Source organism: Bombus vosnesenskii, unplaced genomic scaffold, assembly GCF_011952255.1.
Source record: "Bombus vosnesenskii isolate JDL3184/JDL3185 unplaced genomic scaffold, Bvos_JDL3184-5_v1.1 scf7180000013267, whole genome shotgun sequence".
NCBI classification, from domain to species: domain Eukaryota; kingdom Metazoa; phylum Arthropoda; class Insecta; order Hymenoptera; family Apidae; genus Bombus; species Bombus vosnesenskii.
Window position 1 is genome coordinate 7,131,577 of NW_022882927.1, and position 14,509 is coordinate 7,146,085.

Here is a 14,509-nt window from a genome sequence, read left to right on the forward strand (position 1 = left end):
TTTTATTATTCACTACGCACTTACTTAGTTACTTAATGCTTGATATTTACTCCCTCTATAATCGATACGCAAGGATCTTTAAATATCTGATATTTCAATATCGTTCTAACGTTTAAGATTACAATACTATTTTACTATTTATATATTTTATAAATAGCAAATTTAATACAGCCATATGTTCGTCGAATAATTACGAGTCAAAATGACCGACGCAAAAGGCATTTATTACGCGTAAAATTTCCCAATGACTCGTTAAACGGCGGCCGTTCTACCTCGTTCTACCGATTCCAGCACCCTAGCGGTGAAAAAAAAAACAATTTGAAAAATCCGACCGCCCAACAATACAAAATGTATTACGAGCTCTTTGTACCGGTCGAACAATGAATCTAGAGTGGCTACCGATATATAGTGGTCTAACCTGCTTTCGAGGCCCACGGCACTGCCATATTAATTAAAAAGAAATAATCCAGTTCGCCGGGTTTCGTCTTTGCACTCTCGCTAACCTCCATCAACGGAATAAATCCAGTCTCGATAGCGTATCTCGAACGCTTCGCTGTGAAAATGCCAATACGAAGGGGTGTTAAGGGATAATTCTGCAAAACGACGAACATGAATCGAGTTTTTATCTCGCAGTGGTCTTGTACCGATAAATCGTATCGAGTAATCCGTACTTTGTGCTGCTAATAGTTTATGTCTATGACAATGTCTATTCTATGAACAAGTTCTATAGCTTTATAATTTTCTCACTTAGTTTAGTTATATCTTCAAAAACATCGTGGAAGAATAAATTTTCGATATTGAAAATAATTTACTATCATTCTAAATACATAAAGATATTATTCCTCTGTAAAGGACTACGACCAATAGTATTTGTGGAAACAGTACAATTTTCCAATTTGTTACTAGATTTTGTTACTAGACTTTGGTTTCTTTTAGTATTGAGTCAATTTAAAGAAAACAAGTGGAATCTACCTTCAATTATGCATTAATTTTAAAGCAAACTATCATACTTCAACACCACTAACAAAGATTTCCAATATCAGTGATCACAAAGCACGTAGGTTAGAATAAGATGTTTGGAGATTATGTATCTCCCCGCAGAATGAAAGTAATCATACAAGTACGGAAACACGTTAGTATACATTTCCAATTACACCACTCTGTTTAATGGGACCTTAAGAATTCGAAAAACAAAAGTGGAGAAAGAAGGGAAAAAGGGGCAGTGCATACAATGACACATTCCAATCACGCGTAATGACTGGCCGCTCCTTTGTTACACGCATTCTTCTCGCGAATGACAGTTATGCAGAATACAAAAAGTCACGCGCATGCGCATCCCACAGTTTTTTGAGACACTCGCTTTGATTGCTTGGATATGGCACGTTTCAAACATACGTATATATGTCCATACGAAACTAACCTATAAACATATCTAAGCAAACGACTATTGAATACTTTATACATATTTTACTATGTACTTTATATCTTTACGTACGTAACTGAAGAAGTGGAATTTAAATAGAAATTTGTTTCATCTACGAGATATTACGGTAAATACTCTGTTTTGAATGTTTTATATATATTTCTGCATATTATTATTTATTACATGCCTTCTTCTACTTCCAAATTTCTGATAAATGTATAAAAATCAGCCTGCTTATCAGCCTCTTCGTGACTCATGTACCACACATATATGTTACATATCGACAACCTACGTTGTGAAAGATTTGATAAAGAATTGTGTACTGCATTCATAGCAATTACGCAAATGCTTATTGAATCATATCTGTTATGAATTCCTATTTTTTACGGCTCTCGCGAAACCTTGTTTCCACGATTCAATCGTTACAAGTGTTTTATATTAATCTATTGGATAATTGAAAAAAGATGCGCCATTCTTAATAACGGTTAGGTTTCCAACAGCTCGTCTGCGCCACCTCGGATTACGATTTTTACGAACTCGATCTAAACTGGTCCACGTGACGAGGGTTAATCTATTTTGCATCTGCTACTCGAAATTCGTATCTTTCACAGTGGCCAGTATCGCCGATATCGGAAACCAGTTCCGTCAAAGCAATCGATCTATTCTGCGCTAGAACTGGGAAACACCGGGGGAGGTGGAAGTAGAAAAGGAGAGAGAAAGAGCGAGTGAGTTCAATTTGCAAAATTACGAGGTACCATGGAAAAAATTGGCGGTCGCGAAACAACGCGCTTGCGTGAACTATGGAACGGTGACCTATAGTCAATTCATTGCGTACAATCACTTGCTTCGTAAAAATTAATCTAGCATATATTATTTTATTACGCAATTGTACTTGTACTTGTAATTTATAAAAAATAAATACGCTTCTTTCAACTATGAAAGTATGAAAAATTATTGTAGTGTGTATTTTAAAATTTATTCAAAGTTTTAAAAAGAAGTTATCTCAAGTCAACATAATCGATAATAAAGCAAAATGCCATAAATTGGCCTACTGTTAGTATAAAACAAGATAGTTTCTAGCTCCTATATAAACATGGCTGCGTTGAAAACATTTCAACGAGGATACGAGGAATGGTGAAAATGCGACTGATCTAACGTAAACGTAAGGAACGTTGGGACGCACAAAGGGTGCCCGTCTCTTTTGATTCAAATTTTCCGATCCGTATGATCGTCGGGAAGGGATACGTTCCCCAGGAAACAGGAAAGAGAAAAAGAAAGAGAGAGACAGATATAGAGAGAGGGAAAAAGGAAAGGAGAGAGAGCACACGGACAGAGGGACCGACCGACAGGCTGGAATGTGGCCGTTAAACCGATCCCACCCAGCCAATCAGCATCCCCGTACCGTCGACGTTAAGACGAGTGTACAATATTGCCCTGTTAACTGGTCGGGATTTTGCTTCGATAACTGACAATTGCCATCCCCATAAATTTTTTCAACCGACTTTTTAAGCTATTGTAAATTCTGGTATTACAGCGGTACCTCATTAAAGTTTCCAGTACCTTATTTGGGAAAGTACCTCCTCAAAAAAATATATTTCCAGGTAGTTTACAGTGTCTTCGTTTCTTCTGAATACAATCGAGATATGCATATCTGAAACATTTGTTTATTTTAAATTATATATATATATATATATATACATAACGTCAGAAACACTCCATAAAATAAGTTCTAAGAAACAGGTGAATCAACGTGTCACTAGCGTACATATGTAAAATAAACAAATGTGTCAGCCATCCATATCACGTTAGTACTTATTGGGAAACACAGATATTTGAAATTTCTTAAGAATATATCTTCCTCGATAGCTGACCGGACAAGCTCCCGGTTCGTGACCAGTTAAAGAAGCACTACTGTATACATACCAGTAGAAGAAGCACTAGGAAGCACGACTCGCAAAAGCGTGAGAATAAAAAATAATCAGAGGTCAAGAAACAGACAGGGCGACAGAGGGTGCTCGCGATAATAACACGGGTCGATATACACCGGGCGTTATTTTGAGGCCCTTCGCGTTCGTAGGATTCTCGGACGAATGCGTAACATATACACAGCATTAGATGCATATACACTATACGCGTATAGAAACTGGGGTTGCTCTTTCTCGTAACGTGCACCTTTGACTGTCCTCGAACTTCTCTCTCTTTCTCTCTCCCTCTCTCTCTCACTCTCTTTGACTATGTGGTACCAAACCAATACAGGCAATACCACAGGAATATGTTAGATATATATGAAAATACGATCGAAGCCAGTAAGTAGTACTTACCTTGCCGCTCTTAGCTGCCGGCGAATTCTCAACGATGTCGTAGATGACGTGCGGCAAACCCGCGGTACCGAGGAGCGAGAACCCGAATCCGGACGAGTCGCCGCGGTTCAGGGTGACCACCAGCTCCTCAGCCATGTTTCGAGCACATTGATCACCTCACTGTCATTTGACGCACCTTCACGAAACCCGCACACCGTACACAAGGATTATCCGACGACCCGTGTTTATCTCGTCTTTCTCCTCTCTCCCTTTGTCAACCACCGTGTGTCACTCTACGTTTAACGTTCCTTACGTGCTCTCGCTCTCTTGGCACACGCACGAACACCCACACACGGACCAGGAAGCAAGGGCCCCCTTCGCGAACACTTTTCGCACTGCACCGCGCGATAGAACCGCGCCGCGCTCTCTATCTCTTTCCTTCCCTCTTCCTTCTCCTTGGTTCTTTCCTCTCTTTCCGTCACCGATGACACGAGCCTCCTACTACCCGATATGCACCGTCAACGATGGACCGCAGCCAGCGATATCGGAACGGACACGTAGAAACGCCACTCCTGCGCTTTTCACTGATACCCGCCTCGAAAACGCGCGCACTTCGTACCTGTGCCTGCGCGAACCGCGGCGGCGTCGCGGCAACCGACCACGTATCCTTGCGGACGACGCAGCCACCTCCACCCTGCCCGGCGAACGCCTCGCGACTGGATGGCGCCACCTACAAGGCATCTTACAGACCCTACCGGTCCTTCACCTCTCACACTACGTTAGTCAAAATCTACCGGCAACAATGCGATTGCAAATTACATTACATATGTATTACGTATGTATATGTATTATATCCAACTTTAAAAATTACACATAGACAATATATATATGTTTGTATCTTTTATTGTGGTTTTAATGAATCGTACGATCTTCAGGAGTTTGAAAAATTGCGTACGTTACGATATTGCAATTTGCGATTTAGAGTATTGAGCATTGTGTGCTATACATACATACACATATATGTCGCAATTCAAATGAAGTAGCTGTAGTTATTTTACTAAAAAAATTGATATATTTAAAAAATTGTTAATTATGTTTAGTAAACTATTATTAGAACGTTTTTATTTAACAAAACTATTACTCAGTCGTGATTATCAAATAAAATTATTTTACTTAACTAGAACGATACCATTAATATAACAACTCGAAATAGGGCTTCAAATTTTTAAACAATACACACAAGCAATAATTTATTAGAAGTCTTAAAAACTAAAATGTTTTCGATTGTCAAATTCAAATAATGTATGAGCAGTAATATTTTATTTAATATTGTAACAAGTATAAAATGTTCGAAGAGTAAAATATATCTATTGATTCTCATGTTTAAAACTATATTTTATAAATATATATAAAGTTGGTCTTAACTTATATATTTCGCTTCGTGGTATAGAAAAATAATCGAATATGCAACGCAACTAGTTCACGTTTGAAATCGCAGCTTGATTAACGTAGTAGTGATAGCAATCATGATGCCACTAGCACATCTCGTCAAAGAATCTCTTCCAAATTATTTAGCTGGGTTGCCTATTCCGGATACTATAGGAGGATGGTTTCGACTTGGAAGTAAGAAATTAAATAACATATTTACTATATATTTAGTGATCTAACGGAATCATGTTAAGTACCTTTCAGAAATAAAGTTTTTTGAACGTGACATTGCAAATCACTACTGTGCCACATTCTAGCCAACAGTTCTACGAATAGTATGAATTTATGAAACTTTTTTATTTTCATTTAGTACGTGATTGGATTTCCTTAGTCCCACCGACTGCGTTATTAGCGGGTATCGGTTATATGTCATACAAAGCATTTTGTCCAAAGGCTAGAGAACCAGTAAGTAATCTATGTAATATATTGCATTTATCTTTCAATACATCAAGGACATTAAGATAGTATGTTACGTTATATTTCGCCTTTCATTTCTTGATTATATAATGATATTACTTCATATTTATAATTGTACCTTTAATCTAAACGTGTCTAAAAATCAGTACTATATACTATTTTTTATTTGAATTCATAAATTTGTGTTTATGAAATATATGTATTAAAGGACTCACTGCACTGATTAATTAACATGTTATACAATTTACTCATTTGTAATTTGTATTAATTATGATTACAGCCATGTGGGTTTGTGAATCCTAATATAAAGAAGGATGTAAATAAAGTGGTAGACTCAGTTGATATAGAAGATATCACTGAGAAAGCTGCATTTTGCCGTTGTTGGAGATCTAAGAATGTAAGTTTTCTGTCTTTTTATCTACCTCACTGCTCTCATTTGCTGTTAAGATTCTGGATCCTATTCATAAGTGACATACATTAAGAGTATCTATGAATAACTTTGTGAATCACATAAACGTATATTATACAATTATGTCATTTGTTTGTATGCTAACTGTATACATAAAAGATATTAATATTGACAAATACATAAAAATATGAATAATGTTGATATTTACATTAAAAATTTTTCTATTTTAGTGGCCATATTGTGATGGCTCTCATGGACGTCATAATCAGGAAACGAATGATAATGTGGGCCCTCTTGTAATTACAAGAAACAAAGATTAATGTAAACTTATTGGTATATAAAAGTTGCTGTATGTACTTGTTCTTTACAAAGCTGCTCTTAAACAAAAACAAAAAATTCGTGTCATGAATAATGTAGAATCATATGAACACGTCACAAATAACTAGTGTAGATAAATATTTAAATGAATAAAAAAACAACATTAAGTACAGAATATAAAATATTATATGTATTGTCATTTGCCACTTGTAACTATTTTTTGGAATTGTGATTTGTCGAATTTATAAATAAATATATTGTTATCAAAATTCGTGTTGTCACTATCTATGTAAGTTAGAGTATGTAAGATTATAAATCGTCCTATCTTTTTATGTGCATAATTTTTACGAAGATTTATGGCAATTACCTGAGAAGGTGTTAACTGAACTCTTTTTTCAAAAATACAATTACATTGGTAAAAAAAATATTCCACCAATTTATTTATTTAACTAAAATTATTTACATGTTCGTCGCACATATTACAAAAACAGATGGAAAACGAAGATAATACTACATTACAAAAGTTTCGTTTATAGTATACATTTTTCAATGGTTCCAAATACTAAAAACAAGAAAGAATATCGTTCCAGTAATATCGAAAAAAACTGACAGATATTCTAGCACCCTCAACTGTTTGTAAGACATTTAGTTGATACTTAAAATGCTACGTCATTTATTCAACGATCTGCGCATCGCATTATCACCAGAAAAATATACATGATAGCACAGTAACGCTATTTCTAATTTCTACAGGAGAAGGAAAAAACAATCAACGCGTTGAAAAAGATGGATTATATACATAGCGTATATAAAACAATTACACCCCAGAACTGTATAATATTATCCAAATATATTTGGTGTCTTGACTGTCAGGCACAATGCATGTCCTTAGTATCACAGATCAATGAATCTTCAATATTTACACAATATCAGCCTTAGCTATGAATCATTCGGTTTTTCTTCCCTGCAGATTACTACTTTCGTTGAAATCACAGCTGTAATGTGTATAATTAAATTATTATGATTTAATTAAATATTAATTTGAATATAATCAGTTATAAGCTCACCTCAAAATGACGCAAGTCATTAGTATCAAATTCTAGTTCATTAACAAGTAACTCCCGGTGTCCATATCTATATCTAAAATACAAAAATATGGAATAAATTAATTTATTATTTCATATACATAAATAAAAAAAACTATAGTAAATTTAATACTTACTCGATGTACCGCCTCCAAACGATCATTCCAATATATACCAATGCAATTACTACGGCAAAACTGATCGCAGTAACTAGTGCTATGATTCCCGAAGACATATGTTTACTATTACTCTGATCAGATTTCACAGCCTCAATAGCTTCAGAACTTATATTCTCAACTTTATTTACTTCATGCGATGTTTCAATAGTATTAGTACTATCTTTCGAATCCGTCGAATTCGGAACATCTACGATATAATGACATTTATTATACTATGTAAAACTCATCGAGCTTAAAACATGCAATAAGCCTTCAAGTATGTAATAATGCGTGACTGAGTTATTTTTATAGAATTTGAATTTGTATAAGAAATTATATTAAAATACATTTTTGTACCAGAATTATTGGTATAGATAGTGTGATTTGTGTCAGAAGGTACAATAGCGTAATGTACTTCAGTTGTAGTTTGCGTATTATTTCCACTGAGTTCCTCATCTTTCGCGTCACCTTTTTCTTTCTCATGAGGAATAACTTCCGGTACCTGAGACTCTGTAGTGGATCCAGTGTTATTATTCGCAGTAGTCGTATTAGTTATCGTAGATTCTTTAAAAGGAATATGGATGTAATGTAGTCCATTTTTATATAATTTCCTCTTTTCATTCAAATTTTATGTAATATATACCTGTAGCATTTAACGAATCACCATCATCATCCCGTGGATACTTATTACAGTGAAGCATGTCCTCTGTTTCTTTCGTAGAAGTACAGTTTTCTTTTCTATCATTTTGCTCTTCACTATTTTGCTTTTCATTAATTCGCGTTTCGTTATTTACCTGTTCTTTATTTAGCTTCTCACTATTTTGCTCTTTATTATTTAGATTTTCACTATTTTGCTTGTCATTATTTAACTTCTCATTATTTTGCTTGCTATTATTTAGCTTCTCATTATCTTCCTTCTTCTCGTCAATTGCTTTTTCTACCGGCGTATTTACACCCGCATTAGCTGTATTAGTTAATGTAGAATTATTGGTCTCATTCGCTGTTTTTATACCTAAAAAAAATAAAAAGCGATAAGACATTCTGTACATTCGGTACATTCTCACGGTAATAATTTGTGCTATCATTAAGCGTAAATTATGCAGAAAGAATATTGACCGCATGCATTTTAAGCGTTCAACCGAGTTGATGCAAACACAAAGAATTCAATCGTTAAGAAAATTCATTCTACCCACCCGTATTATCTTCTGCCGCCTTTATCGATGAGGTGGTCGCTTTGCTACTGCTATTACTCAAAATATCGGTCGGTTCCTTCAAGTTTCCGATGTCCACTTTGCTTGGATGTTCTTCTCTGCTCGCATATAGTGAAGTGACTCTGCCAACTAACAACGAAACTATTTATAAAACAACAATTTTTAACGCTAACGATGCAAATAATACGAATGCGATAATCATTAACAGCTTGTAAATATACATCACATCGTGGCGAACACTTTACGTGGAACTGTCTCTATTTCGTAAAATTTCAAAAATATATTGAGAAGTAAAGGGAGAACTTGTATATTTTGACAAATCTATAGTTAGCCTGGTTGTTTGAAATTCTGAAGATACACTATCTACAATTGAAGTATCACGTTTAAGAAAATTTAAGAAAATTTCACTCGACATAGAAATATCGTTACACTTTTATCTTACCGCACATCGGAACCAGCAGAACAACGATCACCCGCAATTGAAGCATCTTTTTTCCGTTCTGCCTATTTATGTTTACGCCTTGAATTCGAAAACCGTTGCACTTTCGCACGCACTTCGTCGTCTCTGGCACAGCTTATCGTTCTCCGAGCGTTAATCCGCGTTGTGGGATCGAACCTGAAATCAAGATTGATCGCAATTATCAATTTTCTCCACCTCTACGTATTATACGCTTTATCTGTTATCTTAGATAAACTAGGCAAACAAATACGTTTTTTATTATTATATCACCACTTTAGTGCAAATATTAATAGCACTAATATGTTAATTAAAGGTATTTAATTATATAATTAAGACGATAGGTGAATAATTATCTTTTATATTGTTTTATTGAATGCATTACAAACAAATACAGATTGCACAAATGGACTTGAAATATGTGTATTTCTAACACGCATAACAGGATATTTTTTCCTGTTCGATAATATTGTGCTTATGCTATATTATATTATGTTATGCTATTTTATAATGTATTACATTATAAAAATCGTGTTATATTTTGGTACATTTTACTATAATTACATGAAATATGTACGTTAATAACAGAGACTGTATTAGGCTTTAAGCCTTATTGAAATAACCAAATAATAATACTAAAATTTACTTAAAAAGAATAACCTTTTAATGTGCAATAACAAATAATATATTTATCTTATATTCTTACATTCGCTATTCAATTTGTCTTTGGCTTAGTGAAACGTGATAGTTTCCACTGATAATAGAAATGTGTATAAGTGGTTATCGAAATAAAATTCTATCGATGATATTTTGTTGGACCAAATTTCGAATCTAAAGACGATTTTCTCAATTGAGTAAAATTTAAATTATTACCAAGTTTTCTATGAAATTCTAATTGCATATTTATAAATCAATATTATTTATAAATTTGAATAGACTCTGATTGCGTATAATTTCGCAATTCAAAGTAATGCGAAAGAGACAAGCCTGCATTTACGAAAATTGCACTTTTGAAAAGAATAAATGAAAAGATTCGAATAATAAGATGTATGTACATAATAGAGATGAGTTCGACTGTATCAGCTTCCGTTTGTCAGATAACTACTGTATCAATTGAGCGATTTAACCTGTTTGAACTAAATTGTTTTTTCTCCTTGAACTTCGTTTTAAAAATGTCATGCTGTCCACAAGTATACATACATCGAAGTAACAATTACTATTTATATCTATATTTGCTACATAATATATAGTCTCCATAGTTTACAATATTCATCGCCTATAAGATCTCAAGTCGAGAACTGAAACGTAAAAATTGTTTAAATATATATTACACTGCATTTTATATCGAATGTCGAGGTTCATTAATATGATGGATAATTGACTGTTTAAATACTTTTGTGATCTCTGCGAAATATACACTAGCACTAAATATTGTGTAATTTTTGTATATATTCTCAGGTTTGTTTCAAGCTTTGCCAATGTTACCACGATAATCGAATCTCATAACAGTGTTAATGAAATTTCAAAATGTTTCGTATAGAAATCGAATATCTTCGTGTACTTCATTTCACAGATAACCAAATTCTCAGAAAATCGAATTAGGATGTTATGAAACGACACCAGATCATTTACATCACTGTGACCGTGTCGACGAATCCCGGTTAAGTTCACTTTCATATATTATTTCGTATTGTACGATCTACTTTTTATACTTGTTATATTAAGGCGAGAAGAAACTGTTATAAAGAACTTGTTTACGTACATAAAAATATCCTTGTGATGCCATTCAAACATGGAAGTTGGAAAACGTTCAAAACACAAGAATTTATCACTTTGAATTTTCTTTTATGGTGTGAACATATTACTATGGTAAGAGTGAAGAGGCATTTTTTCACAGAAATCGTTCCTAATTTCGGGCACAATCGCTATGGAAATCCAAGAATGACCGTGTACCGGATTCTCACGAATTCGCCTGTGAAAAAAGTTATATAAATCTCTCCTTCTGACGTCGCTAACATTCATGTGCTATTATACGCCTTACATGCTTCAAAAAGGAAGTAGAAAATATTGTTCTAATGATTTGCAGGTATCTGACTATTCTGAAAGATGAAAATATACAATTAATATTTCACTAGTTATGACCTTCTTTGAAATAGTATTTGTTAATCGGTTAGGAAGAGACTCGTATGATTATAATATATATGTGTATGTTTATTATCGTTGCCTCAAAATAATATGCAAAAAAAACGTTATATTCATTTTTTAAAATTATTAGGAATTCATTAAGGAAAGATAAATAGTATTTGGAAAAGTAATTTCGAAGGAATGAAAGTATTTATTACTTGTTTAATATTTGACCAACTTTTTACTTAAATGTAATTAAAATGTAGGGCGTTTCACACAGGCAATATAGGAAATTATAAAGAAGACAAGAGATTATCATAATTATATACGGAATTTTTTGACGACAATATCGATAATTATGATGCCTAATTAACGTGCCACTTTTTATCTGTATGTGTTAAATGAATGAGCCAACAGAACGGAGCTTGTAAACGCGCATTTTAATACGCCACGTTTCAACGAGAGGACTGTCGTAGTCATTTCACCGTTTTCAATAAAGATAAATCATAGAGAAAACATTCGCACGAGATCCTGGTCGATAAAAGAAAATCAATAGGCAAATTAACCTATTTCTCGGTGTATAATACACGGTCTAAAGTGCATACCTTTGTCGAACGTGAAAGTAGAATGTTCCACTTTTTCTCTATTTGCAATCGTTTGGTGAAGAATCGCTATATATTTAGAAGAGAGACCAGGAAACAGTGGCAGCTAGTAAAACTCGAAAAATTGTCGTCACACACGAACTTATGGTTCGGCCGATATACCACGCAATTACAACGTTTCGCGTGTAATTGCATTACAATTAATCCTTGTTCCTCGTAAGATGGGGGAAAATGTTCGTGTGTACACAAATTGTTTCACTCGCCGTTCACTTTTCAACTCTCAACTGCGTTTTACGCGCTACTTCTAAAATCTCGATCACGAGTACATTTCCGTAACACGAGTTGGTTTTTTCTTTGAAAAAATGGAAACCGCTCGATTGACGTGTTGATTACCGATAATGACGCAATCGTTACCTTGTTATTATATGAAGAGTATGGTCATATTTAAGTAAAATATGTATTCCAATACTGTTACAGAAACTTTCACGAACTCGAAGAACAAATGACGTTTGTCGAGTAACTCGTCACTAGGAGTTACACTGTTACACCAGTTACTACGTTTACACTGATAATGAAATACAAATGAAATTTCATTATACTAGGTCACGATCGAAATATCTTTGCTATAATCACCTTTAGTCGTACTCGAGCTATATCTTGTTTTTAATAATAGAACACGAATGTTTAATGGAAAGACGCGTAGTATGCGAACTTTCGATTATTCCATCATCTTGTTTCATCGATCGAGCCACGCGTTGCTATTCTACTTCTATGTCGTCTAACGCATAGACAATTTTAAATTGAAATGTCCACTCGAATCAAGCTAAACCGCGCACCGTGAGTTGTTCCTTCCCTTAAGAGCAACAGCATACTGCACGTTCTACGCGACTGGAGAGGTATATGTATAATAGTGACATACGGCGAAAGAGAGGGCTACAATCTACAATAACGCGCCGCATGTGTAAAACGAAGCCAAGAAGAAACAAACAGTTATCAACGTAATTTGTTTGTAGCTGTTTATCAGTTGATTTAATCAAGCCATTAATTGTATAAATGTATAGTAGTGTCTTAGAAGATAAGGTAATCGCTTTAAACTACCGAAGTAAATTTTCGGGCCGAGATCTTCGAGAACGAATTTCGTATTGAGAATAGTGATATTTTTCACGATTCTTTCTTTAGCCCATTTTTGAGTAAATCGTCTTGAGTTGTGTTCGGTTCTGCACGTTAATCGGATTAAGACAAGTAGCTTGAACATAAGAGAAATATAAGAGTGTCAACGCACACGGACTAGGCTTTTGAAGTTGAGCGAAACACTTGTCTAATGAAATCGATGATGCAAATGCATATAAAATCTATATACGACCGCAAGTTATCAAATTCTATCGGTTAAATGCAATTTGACTACCCTGTAGAATCAGGTATATTTAGTAACATCAATCCCCATCTTGCGAAATAGTTTTATATTTCGTGATTCGATCTGCTTCTATTATACTATTACAAAATTCTGCTTCAAACGTAGTATAGTCACCAGTGTTCGCGTAGCCAGGGAAGAATTTCAAGAATTCTAAAGACACCTTACAGTTATACAGACTTCGTTATAGCGACCTACATAGTCCCTTACTTAAGTCCAATAAGCAGCCAAAGTTGGAAATAAAGCAATATTTTCATGTATTGTTCGAGAGGTTGTGAATTTTTGGCGACGTTGAATTAACAAGAATTATCATTACATAATATTTGAATCCTGAATGAATACTGGCTATTAAGATAATCGTAAGTTGATCTTTAGCCACGTTACAATACGTTACCTGGCAATATTCCCAGAATACATTGACGTATGCTGAAATTCTCACTACTCGATATGCATCTGATCGATATTCTACGGTAAAAACCGGTAACGACAAGCTTAAGTAGAGGAAATCGTACGCGCGTATATATGAGTACGTCACAGGCGTTTTACCCTATGGGATTTTATACGTCATCGAATAAACTTGAAAGGCACGAGGCCGTTATATACGTACCTGCTTATGTTCTCTCCTCGTTTATCCACGGGCTGATTAATTCTTCTTCTGCTAGATTCAATATTTTCCCAACTTAATTTTGCAGATCTATTCAACGTAATTTCAAGTAGTTACGTATATATTGAATTATCTCTAGGAGGATCATCAAAATTTAAAGTCCAATTCCACACTGTTCTGTGTAGTTGGAAAATTATCTATAGTAAACAACCGCATTGTTCTGCGAAATAGCTGCTACCTTGGAAGTTCCACAGCGTTATATATAGGGTGTTCGAGAAGTAAATAAGTAAAGTGTATGATTGTTTCATGAATAGCAGTAAGAAGAAATATTTATGAGACGGTAGACGTTTTGTGGTTTCATATTATTAAGTGTTATAGTCTTATTTGAAGAATCTAAAATACAAACGTATTAGAATTAAGCAAAATTTGCAAATGTTGAAGATTCCGTGAACAGGATTCCTTGCATTGAACTATGATACCTTTTTAATCCCGCTATATGTGA

At 34.4% G+C, this 14,509-nt stretch overlaps 3 protein-coding genes and 1 long non-coding RNA gene across 21 annotated transcripts in view; 2 read left to right on the forward strand and 2 right to left on the reverse strand.

Annotated features, from left to right (window-relative positions):
* LOC117230422 (PH and SEC7 domain-containing protein 2) overlaps positions 1-4,444 on the reverse strand; it is an 81,349-nt gene extending 76,905 nt beyond the window's left edge. For 5 of the 7 annotated variants that reach the window (XM_033487859.1, XM_033487862.1, XM_033487861.1 and 2 more), the window contains exon 1: positions 3,745-3,879. In XM_033487859.1, coding sequence (XP_033343750.1) covers positions 3,745-3,879 — 135 coding nt within the window. Of the gene's footprint in view, positions 1-3,744 lie in introns of all 7 variants that reach the window. The other 2 variants (XM_033487857.1, XM_033487866.1) reach the window with 2 other exon arrangements.
* On the forward strand, positions 1,425-2,377 carry LOC117230425. Its single transcript, XR_004492785.1, has 2 exons — positions 1,425-1,550; positions 2,035-2,377. It is a non-coding gene; the product is annotated as an uncharacterized LOC117230425 (long non-coding RNA).
* A 740-nt stretch (positions 4,445-5,184) lies between the features above and the next one.
* Positions 5,185-6,528, forward strand: LOC117230581 (CDGSH iron-sulfur domain-containing protein 2 homolog). Its single transcript, XM_033488173.1, has 4 exons — positions 5,185-5,346; positions 5,522-5,616; positions 5,909-6,025; positions 6,268-6,528. The coding sequence occupies exons 1-4, from the start codon at positions 5,250-5,252 to the stop codon at positions 6,355-6,357; spliced, it is 399 nt and encodes a 132-aa protein (XP_033344064.1). The 5' UTR covers positions 5,185-5,249; the 3' UTR covers positions 6,358-6,528.
* A 243-nt stretch (positions 6,529-6,771) lies between these two features.
* LOC117230578 (dentin sialophosphoprotein-like) lies at positions 6,772-13,858 on the reverse strand. 12 transcript variants are annotated; one of them, XM_033488162.1, is made up of 11 exons: positions 12,626-12,879; positions 12,407-12,557; positions 11,308-11,365; positions 11,029-11,238; positions 9,252-9,425; positions 8,792-8,950; positions 8,242-8,610; positions 7,956-8,162; positions 7,578-7,806; positions 7,423-7,495; positions 6,772-7,350 (listed from the first exon to the last, which is right to left on the reverse strand). In XM_033488162.1, exons 5-11 carry the CDS (start codon positions 9,295-9,297, stop codon positions 7,345-7,347), a joined length of 1,089 nt encoding a protein of 362 aa, XP_033344053.1. In that variant the 5' UTR covers positions 9,298-9,425; positions 11,029-11,238; positions 11,308-11,365; positions 12,407-12,557; positions 12,626-12,879; the 3' UTR covers positions 6,772-7,344. The 12 variants fall into 12 exon arrangements, with proteins under 12 accessions (XP_033344053.1, XP_033344062.1, XP_033344052.1 ...); XM_033488171.1 differs by lacking the exon at positions 12,407-12,557 and having other exon boundaries at positions 8,792-8,938; XM_033488161.1 differs by lacking the exon at positions 12,407-12,557.
* Positions 13,859-14,509: the final 651 nt, after the last annotated feature.

Coding starts and splice junctions, on each gene's coding strand:
- LOC117230581 (XM_033488173.1), top strand. CDS start 5,250: ATGATGCCACTAGCACATCTCGTCAAAGAATCTCTTCCAAATTATTTA. Junction 5,347..5,521: donor AGGATGGTTTCGACTTGGAA/GTAAGAAATTAA, acceptor ATTTTCATTTAG/TACGTGATTGGATTTCCTTA. Junction 6,026..6,267: donor GTTGTTGGAGATCTAAGAAT/GTAAGTTTTCTG, acceptor TTTCTATTTTAG/TGGCCATATTGTGATGGCTC.
- LOC117230578 (XM_033488170.1), bottom strand. CDS start 9,297: ATGCTTCAATTGCGGGTGATCGTTGTTCTGCTGGTTCCGATGTGCG. Junction 8,163..8,241: donor TGATTCGTTAAATGCTACAG/GTATATATTACA, acceptor TTCCTTTTAAAG/AATCTACGATAACTAATACG. Junction 7,807..7,955: donor TATCTATACCAATAATTCTG/GTACAAAAATGT, acceptor ATTATATCGTAG/ATGTTCCGAATTCGACGGAT.